General features: G+C 50.3%; 1 protein-coding gene across 1 annotated transcript; it reads left to right on the top strand.

Annotated features, from left to right (window-relative positions):
• The first annotated feature begins 971 nt into the window (after window positions 1-971).
• Window positions 972-13,535, top strand: thbs4b (thrombospondin 4b). Its single transcript, XM_067249726.1, is given in 23 exon segments — window positions 972-1,310; window positions 4,515-4,712; window positions 5,286-5,497; window positions 5,499-5,537; window positions 5,668-5,767; window positions 5,989-6,071; window positions 6,200-6,251; window positions 6,402-6,553; window positions 6,779-6,916; window positions 7,157-7,234; window positions 7,732-7,884; window positions 7,970-8,074; window positions 8,270-8,377; window positions 8,750-8,909; window positions 9,669-9,787; window positions 10,326-10,378; window positions 10,642-10,835; window positions 10,986-11,164; window positions 11,445-11,493; window positions 11,639-11,835; window positions 12,195-12,367; window positions 12,453-12,592; window positions 12,698-13,535. Coding segments are annotated over 23 exon segments (2,820 nt in total). The 5' UTR covers window positions 972-1,231; the 3' UTR covers window positions 12,757-13,535.
• The last annotated feature ends 242 nt before the right edge of the window (window positions 13,536-13,777 follow it).

Here is a 13,777-nt window from a genome sequence, read left to right as displayed (position 1 = left end):
AAATGGTTCTAATTGAAATCTTTCCTTGAAGGACTTATTGAAGCAGAAGCAATTTTTTTCCAAAAGGTTTTTCCAAGTATGTAAGTAGCCTAAATATTTGAAGTCAGAATCTTCCAGGCAGCAGCAGACATGGGCTGTCAGCTCTCTCCTGGAGCCTGAAGTCTCTGCAGCACAAATGTCCGCCCTAATACTCCCCAATGTCAAACGGAACAAGCTTTACTGCTTAAAAAAAAAATTGCTTGACGAAAAACAACCACTCCTCAGTTCCTCTGTGCAGAATGTGACAGTTAGGCGGAGCCAGGGCGTGTCTGGCCAACGCAGCACCAGGTGACGGAGAACGTGCGCTTGTTAAAAGGTTTTGGTTCCTGACCAGATCGCTCCTTTCCTGTCTGCGCTCGGGGCGCGGGGGGGGGGGGGGGGGGGGGGGGGAGGGGGGGGCAGGGGGGGGGTGAGAGAGAGGGTGGAAAGGGGAAAGGTGTTGGATTTGAACCCTGCGAAAACGTGAAAGCGTCTTGCTGTGTTGCTGAGGAGGTGTGGGGTCATAAACCCCCCTCGACCCCCCCACCTAACCCCCCCTCCCTCACAGCTTGAAGGGATTTTACAGGTCCCCGTTAACGCTCTCAGAGGTCCCCACCTCCAGATAGAAAACAAACAAGAAAAGAAAAAAAGACACCGATACGTTTCAGCCCAGCTAGGTTGAGAGGTTGGATTTTCCTGTGGGCCAGACAGGAGCTGCTGTACACGATCTTACGCATTGTTCCCTGGGAGACAACGGGAGCCAATAGGAGGCTAGGAGTCTGAAGGAAGGACGGCCTGGTCACTCCTTCTCGGTATGTGGCCCCTGAGGACGGCTTTAAACCAACTCCGGCCCTGTTGCTCCGCCTCGGTTAGTCTGTCAGCCTCCCAGTCCACATTGGGACACACACACACACACAGACAGAAAGACATAGCCTCCTACTGCACATTCACATGGAGAGAGATTCACTTGCACAGGGGGACTCAGACAGACAGGCAGCAGTTAGTCTCTGGCTCACTATGACTGAATAACCCTACCTCAGCTTCTAGTGGAAGTGACACACTCTCTCACACACACTCAAACTCTCTCAGACACACGCCCACACACACACACACACACACACACACACTACGGAGGCGCACAAGGGAGTGAGTGACAGGCTACATAAGGATCCTCTGTGAACAGCATCTGACCTGGGACCAGCCGAAGGACAGAATGGGACTGTGGACTTCTGTGATCCTGAGCACCCAGCTGATCCTGAGTCTGGGCTCTCTTGCCAGAGCTCAGGGTTCAGGTGAGTTCACACACTGAACTGTCACTAAATTATATATGGACCTGAGTAATTCTATGGTGTGGAGATGAAGCTGCAGTCGCTATACTTAAGATGAGATAGAATAAAGGTAAGACAAAAATTGCATAAATAATATGAAAAGTTTGTAGGGAAACTAAATACTGCAAGGAAAGTGAGACAATTTAAGTTAAAAGTCTGTTGGATTTTGAGAGACTAAGAGATTGCACTGTGTGTGCGTGCGTGTGTGTGTGTGTGTGTGTGCGTGCATGCATTTCTCTGTGTGTGTGTGTGCCGACAGACTATGAGGTAAATCTGGCATGTTTTTATCTGTCAATAAAGCACTCAGGGCTGCACCTCAGTGTATTTGTCAGGATAGATGCCCAGCTCTCACAGACACTGATGCCTTTAGCAGACTCTGAGCTGGTCATATTCATATTCACATGGACTGATCCAAAATACATAGACATGGCATTCAATACTCCGTTGGGTAAGAATAAAAGGATCAAAACAAATATGCCTTTGTGCAGTCAGAGGTGGGGAGATTGAAAAGACATATTGCTGAGGAATGCTGTACGCTGAGGTCAGAGTGAGAGTGCCGGCGGTTGACGGGACGGGAGCTCTGAGTGTGCGTGTGCTTGTTTGTGTGTGTTTGTGTACGTGCGCGTGCGTGTGCTTACCTATGTGTGTTTGTGCGTTCGTGTGTGAGTGCGTGTGTGTGACGTCACCTTGAGCTCAGTACCGACTTGCCTGATGCCTATAGCTTGGGGGTGGGGTGAGGGGGTGAGGGGGGGGGGGCGGGGGGCGGGCGGCGGGCATGGTCTGGCTCTGATTTAGGCTCTGAACAGTCCCAGCATAATGAGACACATGGGAATAATCACTACTGGTCTGCATGCAATACTGAGGTCTGAGAAAAAAAACCCACACGTGCAGAACCCCCCCCCCCCCCCCCCCCCCCCCCCACCCCCCCCCCACCACACACAGACATTACTTTTGGATTGAGACCCAGGCTGGGGACTGTAAGTCGGTAAGTCTGAGAGATGTGTGTTAATATTTTCACAGCTGCCCGTGGTGAAGGAGGGCATCAATCTGGCTCCCACTGTTCATCACTCTATATCCACTGCACTGATCGAAAAAACAAGCAAAGTTCTGATTTAGAGACTTCAAACATTGCTCAAACATTATTCTGGAGATATGATTTATCGAAACAGGAAAGCTACTGTCGTATCACTATTATTTGCTGAGCACCGTGGCAACAAGTGAGTTTTGTGGGATTAAGGAATACGATTTCCAAGTGCACTGTTCAAACTTCTTCGTAACACGACATAATGGGGGAGCGTAGGTATTAGAGTTTGGACTTTTGGTCATCTTCTCACAGATCTTAGGGATAAGAGGTGTTTTGTGTGTGTTTTCCTGATGGAGATTAAGGTGGTTTGGAGGATGCAGGGGGCGACGGGATGGGAAGGGGGTCCGATGTTGAAATCAGAACCCTTCGTCGTGGTTCTTTGTGAGGAGACATGGCTCTCAGTCGACAAGACAGAAGGGAACCTTCTGTGTGTGTGTGTGTCCGAAGTGCGTAGTGTCTTTCAAAGAGCGATAATACTGCAGACAACTGGAGGTGCTGCTTCTCAGGGCAGAGTCCACGTTGAAGCAGACAGAGATCTATTTGTCTGGCACAACCTCCCTAAACAGTTAGGAGGCACAATGAACATGCTGAGGCCTTTCACTGGCCCGGCTCATTTGGGTGTTTGTAAAGGTGAGACCGAGCGCAGGGAGACCATGAAGAAAAGCCTGTTTCCCAGGGCTCGAGTTGTCACGTTTTAGCGGCACACTCTTGGAAGGAAGAGAAAAAAAAGGCTCTGTGTGGCTCCCTGGAGCGCTGGAACACCAGGGGGAGGAAGAGACAGAGAGAAAGGTGAGAGAGGAGGGAGAAGAGAGGAGGCAGAAGGGAGAAGAGAGGGGGGAGGAGGGAGGAGGAGAGAGGAGGGAGAAGAGAGGAGGCAGAAGAGAGGAGGGAGAAGAGAGGGGGAGAAGAGAGGAGGCAGAAAAGAGAAGAGAGGGGGGGAGGAGGGAGGAGGAGAGAGGAGGGAGAAAAGAGGAGGCAGAAAAGAGAAGAGAGGGGGGAGGAGGGAGGAGGAGAGAGGAGGGAGAAGAGAGGAGGGAGAAGAGAGGAGGCAGAAGAGAGGAGGGAGAAGAGAGGGGGGGAGAAGAGAGGAGGGAGAAGAGAGGAGGGAGAAGAGAGGGGGGAGAACAGAGGGGGAGAAAGAGGAGGGAGAAAAGAGGAGGGAGAAGAGAGGGGGGAGAAGATAGGGGGGAGAAGAGAGGAGGGAGAGAAGAGAGGAGGGAGAAAAGAGGAGGGAGAAAAGAGGGGGGAGAAGAGAGGGGGGAGAAGAGAGGAGGGAGAAAAGAGGAGGGAGAAAAGAGGAGGGAGAAAAGAGGGGGGAGAAGAGAGGGGGGAGAAGAGAGGGGGGGGAGAAGAGAGGAGGGAGAAGAGAGGAGGGAGAGCGGGAGAGGGCAAGGGAGACGGGGAGAGATAGAGAAGGAGGGGAAGAGGGGAAACAGGGAGACACTGTATATATATGTGAATATGCACATACCGAGAGGGGGGGGAGAGCGAGAGAAATCAAAAGGGGGACAGAGCGAGAAAAAAGAGAACGAACAAACAACTAGTCTTAGACATCACTCTGTGCAATCTGGCCGAGGATGAGAGCGATTTTCGGGAAGCATTTGGGAGCAATTTGGTGCCCCTTCGCGACAGCGAGCGTTGCAGACGTCTGTTAAGGCCCTTGTGCATGCATCCGGTCCAGACCGGGCGATAGAGATTCAGGGCACATCTTCCTAGGGCTTTGCCGCCTTTCTCTTCCTCGGGGACTCTATTAAAGAATGTCCCTCTGTAACCTTGAGCAGCACTCCACAATTCCTCTTCCGTACATTCTATTCCTAAAGCACTGACAGCACATCTCCATATCAGCCAACCAGGCTTCTCATGGATAGGTGATCCAAAGCACACCAGGTGTTCTGAGATGCTTGAAGGAATGATTGATGTCCCTTTGGAAGAAAAACAAACAAAAAAACTTTTTAAATCAAAAGAAACTTCTCAGTAAAAAGCGTTATCAAACGAATGCCTCAAGACTGACCAATCGTAGTCTTGATTGAACCTTGTCAGATCCTTGTTTGACTGGTATGTTTCTACCCCCGCCCGCCGCCAAGTGTACGATCTCCTGACGTCTCCGGAGTGCCTCCCGGACCTGCTCCAGGGTGGGCTGGCTGAGCAGGGGGTCAACGAGGCCTTCATCCTCACCACCTTCAAGCTGCAGCCCAAGATGGGAGCCACTGTGTTCGGCTTCTACAACCCCCGGGACAACAGCAAGTACTTTGAGTTCACCATTCTTGGCAAACTCAACCGAGGTGAGTCACAAGGCGTGCGTTTTGTGGTGTTTGTGGAAATAGACTGGAACTGTGTCTTGTTGTAATTTCTTTGTGAGATATTACACAATGTGACACTGCATTCGAGTTTTCGAGTCTACTTCTTAAACTAGTCTAGGAGGGGCTATTGTGTAATAAAAACGTTTTAAAAGTTTCAATGAATTGAAATGACTTCACTTCTCTTTGACTTCCCTAGAAGTCTATTATGGTCTTTTTGTATTGTTTTTGGCTCTGTTTTTCCTTCTCTCTCTCTTTTCATCCATCCCTCTTTCACTCTCCCTTACACTGTACATTTTCTCATTACATTTTGGCACAACCAAAACTCTTCGACTCTCTCATTCCCTTTCGTGTCCTCTGTAGCCCCCTTTGTACGTTTTGATCAATATGTCCTTCCTTGCTTTTTCTACATTATTCATTTAATCAATCATCCCATTTACATAGTCTCTTAATTCCTGACATTGCATTTCCCCCTTTTTTCATTATTTCTCTCTCTCTCTCCGTTCTCCCTCCCTGCTCTTCCCCCCCCCCCCCCCCTCCCTCCCATGGCCCCTCCAGCCGTACTGCGTTTCCTGAGGAAAGACAGGAGGATGTCCTCTGTCACCTTTAACAACCTGGACCTGGCGGACGGGCAGCGCCACCGTCTGATGTTCCACCTGAAGGGCATGCAGCAGCAGGGCCCGGGCGGGGTGGAGCTCCACCTGGACTGCCGGCTGGTGGAGACCGTGAGGGACCTCCCTGCCGTCTTCCAGGGCCTGCCTCAGGGGTACGGGGGTGGTGGAGCTCAAGGCCATGCAGGGGAAGGAGCAGGTGATGACTGGGGGGCGGGGCATGATTCCTGACTAGGACTGGTCACTAGGACTGGGCTATGTGGTTGGTTGTAATCCTGTTCTGTCTCCTCGCTGATGGTGATGAAAGCTGGCCTCTCTGTTTCTGCCAGGAGGAGCTGGAGGAGCTGAAGCTGGTGGTCGGTGACACGTTTGAGAACGTTGCCTCTCTTCAAGACTGTCACCAGCAGAGAGACTCCGTCCAAACCCTAGGTAAGTTTTTCCTACCACCATTATGAGGTTCCTTCAATACCTGTTAAGAACCCTATGGGGAACCCTATGAGAAACCATTTTTCCTCCCAGAAAGAACTATTCCATTTAACACCAGTTCTAGAACCACTTCACCAATTAATTGTACACAAGGTTTTCCAGCATGTTCTTAACCCTTTTTTTTCTGAGCTCAGACTGGCCCCTAACTTTAGTTGCTTCAACAGGGGTCAACACAAAGCAGCTGTCCAATCAGATGTTGGAACTGACCAAGGTGATAAACGAGCTGAAAGACGTCCTCATTCAGCAGGTAACCGCAGCAAAGACTCACTGGGGGGCCATTAACCCCTGACCCCTGACCCCTGGTCCCGGACCCCCCTACAACCCCTGTGAACTCCTGGCCGGGCGTTAAAACTGTGTTTTTATAACTTCCCTCAGGTCAAAGAGACGTCGTTTCTCAGGAACACCATCTCAGAGTGCCAGGCCTGTGGTAAGGTCCACAGGAAATCCACACCATGATGTTGTACCATGCCCAATGTGTTATGGAACTGGACGGGTGATCAGCCAGTGTCTGAACCATGGAGCGAGGCGAATCGATTGGCTGTTATTAAGGAGCAGATTTTCTCCGGTGCGTTCGAAGGGCTCGGCGGAACGGAGGTGGTGAGAGCGCGCTGCGGCCCGGGCGTGTGTTTCCGTGACACGGTGTGCTCGGAGACGGCAGAAGGGATCGAGTGTGGGCCCTGTCCTGACGGTTACACAGGAGACGGCTTCAGCTGCGATGATGTCGATGAGGTAGGTGGCTGGGCATGTGTGTGTGTGTGTGTGTGTGTGTGGGTGGAGGAGGAAAGAGTCATTTTGGTTTTCGTGGTTTATGGCGTGGTCAACATATTTTGCCTTCTCTCTCTTCCCCTCTCTCGCACTCTCTCACCTTCTCTCCCTCTCCCCCTCTCTCCGGTTCCACTCCTTTTCTTCCCCTCCCTCTCGTCACCCCCTCCCCCCCCACACACACACATACAGTGCCAGTTTAACCCTTGCTTCCCTGGGGTGAAGTGTGTGAACACGGCGCCAGGGTTCCGTTGTGACGCATGTCCGCACGGCTACAGCGGCCCGGCAGTGGAGGGAGTAGGAGTGGTCTACGCTCAGACAAACAAGCAGGTCGGCCAATCACAGGCCTCTGTGTCTCCAACAGAGGATCTAGCAGTTTGCAGTCACATCCTCTTTGACATGGAAACATATCTTATATATTGAAATATGATATCATACAAATAAAGATTATATGATTATAGTTATATTATATGATACATTAAATATTACATATACTTCCACTCATGGAGATTTGGTTTCCTGCCACATTTTGTGTCAAAAAAGCTGATGTTTGATCCCATATTTCCTTAGATTTGTGATGACATCGATGAGTGCAGAGGGCCCAACAATGGGGGCTGCACGGCCAACTCTCTGTGCCACAACTCTGTGGTAAGACCTTCCACAGCACCATACAGCTATCACTGTTTCCTTCACAGTATGTTTCTCGGTTCATCATTTGTTCCTCCTGTGTTCTCTGTTCCTCCTGTGTTCTCTGTTCCTCCTGTGCTCTCTGTTCCTCCTGTGTTCTCTGTTCCTCCTGTGCTCTCTGTTCCTCCTGTGTTCTCTGTTCCTCCTGTGTTCTCTGTTCCTCCTGTGCTCTCTGTTCCTCCTGTGTTCTCTGTTCCTCCTGTGTTCTCTGTTCCTCCTGTGTTCTCTGTTCCTCCTGTGCTCTCTGTTCCTCCTGTGTTCTCTGTTCCTCCTGTGCTCTCTGTTCCTCCTGTGTTCTCTGTTCCTCCTGTGCTCTCTGTTCCTCCTGTGCTCTCTGTTCCTCCTGTGTTCTCTGTTCCTCCTGTGTTCTCTGTTCCTCCTGTGCTCTCTGTTCCTCCTGTGCTCTCTGTTCCCCCTGTGCTCCCCCCCCCTCCCCTCCCCGCTGTGTGACGGCCCAGGGCTCCTACAAATGCGGGGGGTGTCAGACAGGCTTCACAGGGGACCAGGTGAAAGGATGTAAACCAGAGAGGAGCTGTGGAAACAGTCTTACCAACCCGTGCGACACGAATGCCATCTGTAACGTAGAGCGAGACGGGTCCATCTCCTGTCAGGTCAGAGTTGGGTCTGGGTCACACACACACACACTTCAAGACACACACACAACAGTCTGTGAGGCCTTCGGTTTTGTTTTCTCAGTGTGGGATTGGCTGGGCCGGTAATGGTTACCTGTGTGGGAAGGACACGGATATCGATGGATACCCCGATGAAAAACTCAAGTGCAAAGACTTAAACTGCAAAAAGGTAACCTTGGCTACGTAACCCGTGCGGAATGTTCTCCATGCACGATACAAAACACTGACCGCTATCTCAAAGACGGACAACTATGTGTTTTAGTCATGCCGAGAAGTGTATTCATCTTGCTGTTCCAATAATGTCCCTTCATCAGTCCAGTGTGTGCTTTGGTAAACGACACAAGACTGTTTCGGTTTCTTCCAGGACAACTGCATGTTCGTCCCCAACTCTGGCCAGGAGGACGCTGATAAGGACAGCCTGGGAGACGCGTGTGACGAGGACGCCGACGGCGACGGCATCCTCAACGAGCAGGTGGGCACAGCTCGCGGTGCCTGGTTAGAGAGGCACACGCGACGCACACGTGACGCGCGGCGCGACCGTGTCGCTCGTGTGTCGCTTTAGATGGAAGCGCCTGCTGAACGAGTGACATGTCACGTGGAAAAGGTGTGCCGCCAACGCAGGGACGAAACGCGCACACACACACACACACACACGCAGAGGAGCCCAGATGAACACGCACAACTGGGGGTCCGCACACAACCCCCAGACGTGATCGCAGACACACACACACACATGCCCCACACTTCTACACACAGACACAGCACTCATAATGAATGTACACACCGTAGACAAACACGCACAGACGCCAACACCGCCCCTCACCTGTCTCCCTGCCCTTCCTAGGACAACTGTTGGCTGAAGCCTAACGTGGACCAGAGGAACAGTGACAAGGACAGCCACGGTGACGCGTGCGACAACTGCCGCACGATAGAGAACCCAGACCAGAGGGACACCGACAGCGACGGGAAGGGAGACGCTTGCGATGACGACATGGATGGAGACGGTACACACACTCTGAAGTTAGAGGACTGGTGCAGGGTTCTTGTATCGGTGCAGATTGCGTACAGTCTGGGACTAAGCAGGTCTCCATTTCTTCTGTGTTTGGGAAACAATCTAGTTGAACATCATACCCACAGAGGAAGAAAAACACCACGTGCATCTTCTCGACCTCTCTCTGCCAGCCTCCCTTCCTCTCGGCCTCTCTCTGCCAGATTTCCTCTTTCATCCCACTGATTAGAATGTAATACAAACTGGATTTTCCCAGGCTGCCGTTTGACCTTGCTGCTGTACCAGCACGCCACCCTCCCTGTGACAGATGAGGGATGGCATCTCTGGCTTTATTTACACACACAACCGCCTGGTCCATCACCTGCACGGCTGAAGCAACAGTGCCTCCCAGTGACCAAACTATGAATGAATATAAAGAATCTAAATGGTAGAATTGCCACATATGGGAAGTGGCTGGGAAGTTTCAATAATAATTTGAGTCACATATTTAGGCATCTTGTGTAGATATTTACCACATTAGGCTTCATAGTGGTGTTAAAGAAGGTTTACATGTTGAAGACGCACACGAGTGTAATAGATTGAACAGCTTCCCCTGCCGTTCAAACATCGATAAACTGAATTTGTCCATTTCAAAGCACAAGCCTATTAAAAGTAGTATATCTACGCTGTGGACACTCATCTTTAAATACTATTGGTTAAAAAAAGAGTGCAAGGAACTGACCTTGCAATGCACTGTCCTGTGATTGGACACCAGGTCTAAAGAACTTCCTGGATAACTGCCAGCGGGTCCAGAACAGGGACCAGTTGGACAGAGATGGAGATGGAGTGGGAGATGCCTGCGACAGCTGTCCTGATATCCCCAATCCTAACCAGGTCAGACTCATCCCAAATCACACCAGGTTACAAATCCCCTAACTCTAACCTGGTAAGATGTCTCACATTTGAACCAGGTCACAACCTGCCCAGTTACATACATCTCAAATGAATCAAGTCCATATTTTCGTAAACATTTAACTGCTTTAGAATCCCTTTAATCCATTTGAACTTATTGTTTGCCGTTCAACTACTGTATATGGACTTTCCTGATTTTCTAAACCTAATAAGGTCAGCCTAAAGAGGTTAGGTCACGTCAGAACCAGACGTCCAGCCCAGTCTGCAGAGCCAACCCCCTTGGCCCTTGGACCAGACCCTGTTCCACTCATTACAGGGATATAGATAGACCTAAGATAGGCCAGGCTGGGACTTTGGGCAGACACTGACAGCTACCCGCTTGTTGCAAAGCCTGGAGTGACCTGTTAGAGAGTGTGTTCAGGGCAGGGCCTTGAGGAGACTGGTGCCCAGGCTGGGTTGTGAGGGAGAGATGATGGGTGTTGATCTTATTAAGAAGCATGACTCTCTTCTCTGTATCCAGTCGGACATCGATAACGACCTGGTTGGGGATTCCTGTGACACCAACCAAGACAGGTGAGGGACTCGAAAGCCCACAGCTCAGTCGAGCTGAGATGAGGAACATATTTAGTTCTCAGAAACATGATGCGTTGTCCTGATGGAATTGCTCCAGGTTCTTTTTTTATGAACATACTTATGCTTGAGTCATTGAAACGGAATGATTTCCCAGGCCTGTTTTTCTGGGTCAAGCCATAGTGCATGGAACAGATGCCTTGCCATTTTATTGATGTCAATTCCGATACTTTGTCGTCACTTCCTGCGTGCTATATCCTGCGTAGTGATGGTGACGGCCACCAGGATACCAAGGACAACTGTCCCCAGGTGATCAACAGCTCCCAGCTGGACACGGACAAGGATGGCCTGGGGGATGAGTGTGACGACGATGACGACAATGATGGAGTCCCTGACACCTTGCCGCCTGGCCCAGACAACTGTCGTCTTGTCCCCAATCCTGACCAGCAGGATGACAACAGTTAGTCACCATTCAATGACGATGATGATCATTACAATACAAATGTGACATGCAGAAGACGTAGTATTGAAAAGAAAACATCAAACGATCACTATTTTGACAGTTTGCAATTTGTTTCTTTGACTGAGTCATTTCTTCCTTGTGACTCAGACGATGGTGTCGGAGACATTTGTGAGTCAGACTTCGACCAGGACAAGGTGATTGACAGAATCGACAACTGCCCGGAGAACGCCGAGGTCACGCTGACAGACTTCAGAGCCTATCAGACGGTGGTGCTGGACCCGGAGGGTGACGCCCAGATCGACCCCAATTGGGTGGTCCTCAACCAGGTCAGACATTCTCTGGCTGAGTCTACCAGACATTGATAATGATTAAAGTATTCCTTACAATATACATTTGACATTTTATTCATTTAGCGGACACTTTTCTCCAAACCATAACAAACACAACAGGGTCATAAGTTTGTTTTTCAAATTTGGGTGGAATAGCTTTTCTTTTACTGAATATTTGGCTGTTAGATAACATTTTCTGAAGGGACAGATTTACAGTTTTCACAATAACACTATGTACTCCACATTAGTTTTATGACTGCCTTCATTTCTCCCAAAGGGAATGGAGATTGTGCAAACTATGAACAGTGATCCAGGACTTGCTGTTGGTAAGAAAAATATCCCAAATGAAATCCTGAATCCCCCAAACTGACCTTTTCCACTAATGCATCTGTGCAGCTTGCATCAAAAAAGACTGCCATGGTGACAGGGAAATGGCAATCAGTAAGCAGTATTGTATCTTCTGTTGCCTAGGCTACACAGCGTTCAGCGGTGTGGACTTTGAGGGGACATTCCACGTGAACACGGTGACGGATGATGACTACGCCGGCTTCATCTTCGGCTACCAGGACTCGTCCTCCTTCTACGTGGTCATGTGGAAGCAGACAGAGCAGACCTATTGGCAGGCCACGCCCTTCAGGGCCGTGGCAGAGCCCGGGATCCAGCTCAAGGTTAGATTCCAACCCTAACCCAAGGGTCAGTCCTCAATCCTAACATAAGAAAAGTCCTGAGAACCTAGCCTCATTGCAGGTTAGGTCCTAACCCTAACCAGGAGGCTGGTCCTCAGTGACTGGCCTGTTCTAGGCTGGCAAACTGTTTTAGTTTCTTTATCTCACGACTCTAGATAAAATGTTCCATGGGCCTTGTTTAATCCCCCTCCCCTACCCCCTCCCTCTCCCCCCCTCCCCCTCCCTCTCCCCCCCTCCCCTCACCTGCCCTCCCCCCTCCCTCTCCCCCGTCCCTCTCCCCCTCCCTCTCCCCCCTCCCCTCACCTGCCCTCCCCCCTCCCTCTCCCCCCTCCCTCTCCCAGGCAGTGAAGTCTAAGTCAGGTCCAGGTGAGCACCTGAGGAACTCCCTGTGGCACACAGGTGACACCAACGACCAGGTGCGTCTTCTGTGGAAGGACCCCAGAAACGTGGGCTGGAAGGACAAAGTGTCCTACCGCTGGTACCTCCAGCACCGCCCGCAGGTCGGATACATCCGGTAAGGCCGCTAGATGTGTGTGCGCCTGAGTATGTGCACGGTGTGAGCGTGTGTGTGTGTAATCTGTGTGTCAACACCCTCCCAGGGCTCGGTTCTATGAGGGCACAGAGCTGGTGGCTGACTCTGGGGTGACGATTGACACCACCATGAGAGGAGGACGCCTAGGAGTGTTCTGCTTCTCCCAGGAGAACATCATCTGGTCTAACCTCAAGTACCGCTGCAACGGTCAGTTCTGACTCACCATCCGTTCGTCCCCGGGAGAATCTACGAGTGCATCCCTTTTTGCTCCAGCACGCCTAACTCCTGACCTTTCACCTTTGTCTCCTGCAGACACCATTCCTGAGGACTTTCAGGAGTTCAGCACCCAGCACGGCGTCGACGGACTCTAACCCGCTGAAAGAAGAGAGAGGGAGACCCCGAGAGAGACTAGACTGAGAGAGACAGTCTCTCTACGTCTGTACGTAGTGTATATGGCGTGTGGTTGCGTGTGGTCATTTGTGCGTGTGTGTAGATGTGTGTGCACAGCTTTTGTACTTTGTTTGGTACGTTTCACCCTCGCCTGTACCCCCCTCCCACCCCACTCTGAACCCCTTTTATAAAATGTCTCAAGCTGATTTAGTGTATCATACAATGACACAACAACTGGTTGGAAGCTCATTTTCACTCATTACCTTCCATGTCTTTCCGCATTTCATACATTTTCCATTTCATGTTACTATATTTCTGCAATACCATAGTCGCCACCTACTACATACAGTGTCAGCCATTTTTTACGCTTCCTTTCCCTTTCAAAAGCTTTTGTACTCAGAAAGTTAGCTCTCTAGGGACAGGTCACAGTCTCCAGCCTAACAGGGTGGGAGGTGTGGAGACAGATGACTCTGGGCGTAGTTCTATCCATGACTAGTTTTGTTTCAACCTAATCAGCCCCTCTCTACCACCAGCTACTGTACTATAGTTGTACACTCTTTGAAACTTCCCCCATATAGGGAAATCTTGGAGGAAAGAAACAATGGAGTGCAACAAAAAAAAAAGATTCCAGAACAACATCCCAGTGCCTGGTGTCAGTGTAGACATGAGTGTTCTCACACGTTAAGAATTGCTGTCACGTCGATTCTCTTTTTGTGCGTGTGATGTCATCAAAGAGAGAAATTAAACGTTTTCAAAGATGCGTGTGATTTTTTTTTTACTTAGTCGTCAGTCAAAGCAAGGTTCACAACTCTCTCAAAGACTTCAACTGTCAGCATTGTATTTCAATCCCTTCTCATTCTCTGTGGGTAGATCACAAGCAAGCATTCAGTGGAAAATAGGACCGGGAGGTGGATTTCATTCCCCAACTCCACCCTAGTTATAGGCAGGAACCAGAAGTGATTTAGAACAATTCCATATTCTGATCCCTGATTAGCTGCCTGT

This window comes from Osmerus mordax, chromosome 14 (genome assembly GCF_038355195.1).
Source record: "Osmerus mordax isolate fOsmMor3 chromosome 14, fOsmMor3.pri, whole genome shotgun sequence".
NCBI lineage: Eukaryota > Metazoa > Chordata > Actinopteri > Osmeriformes > Osmeridae > Osmerus > Osmerus mordax.
The sequence above is the reverse complement of the archived record's forward strand: the minus strand, read 5'-3'. Positions and strand labels throughout refer to the sequence as shown.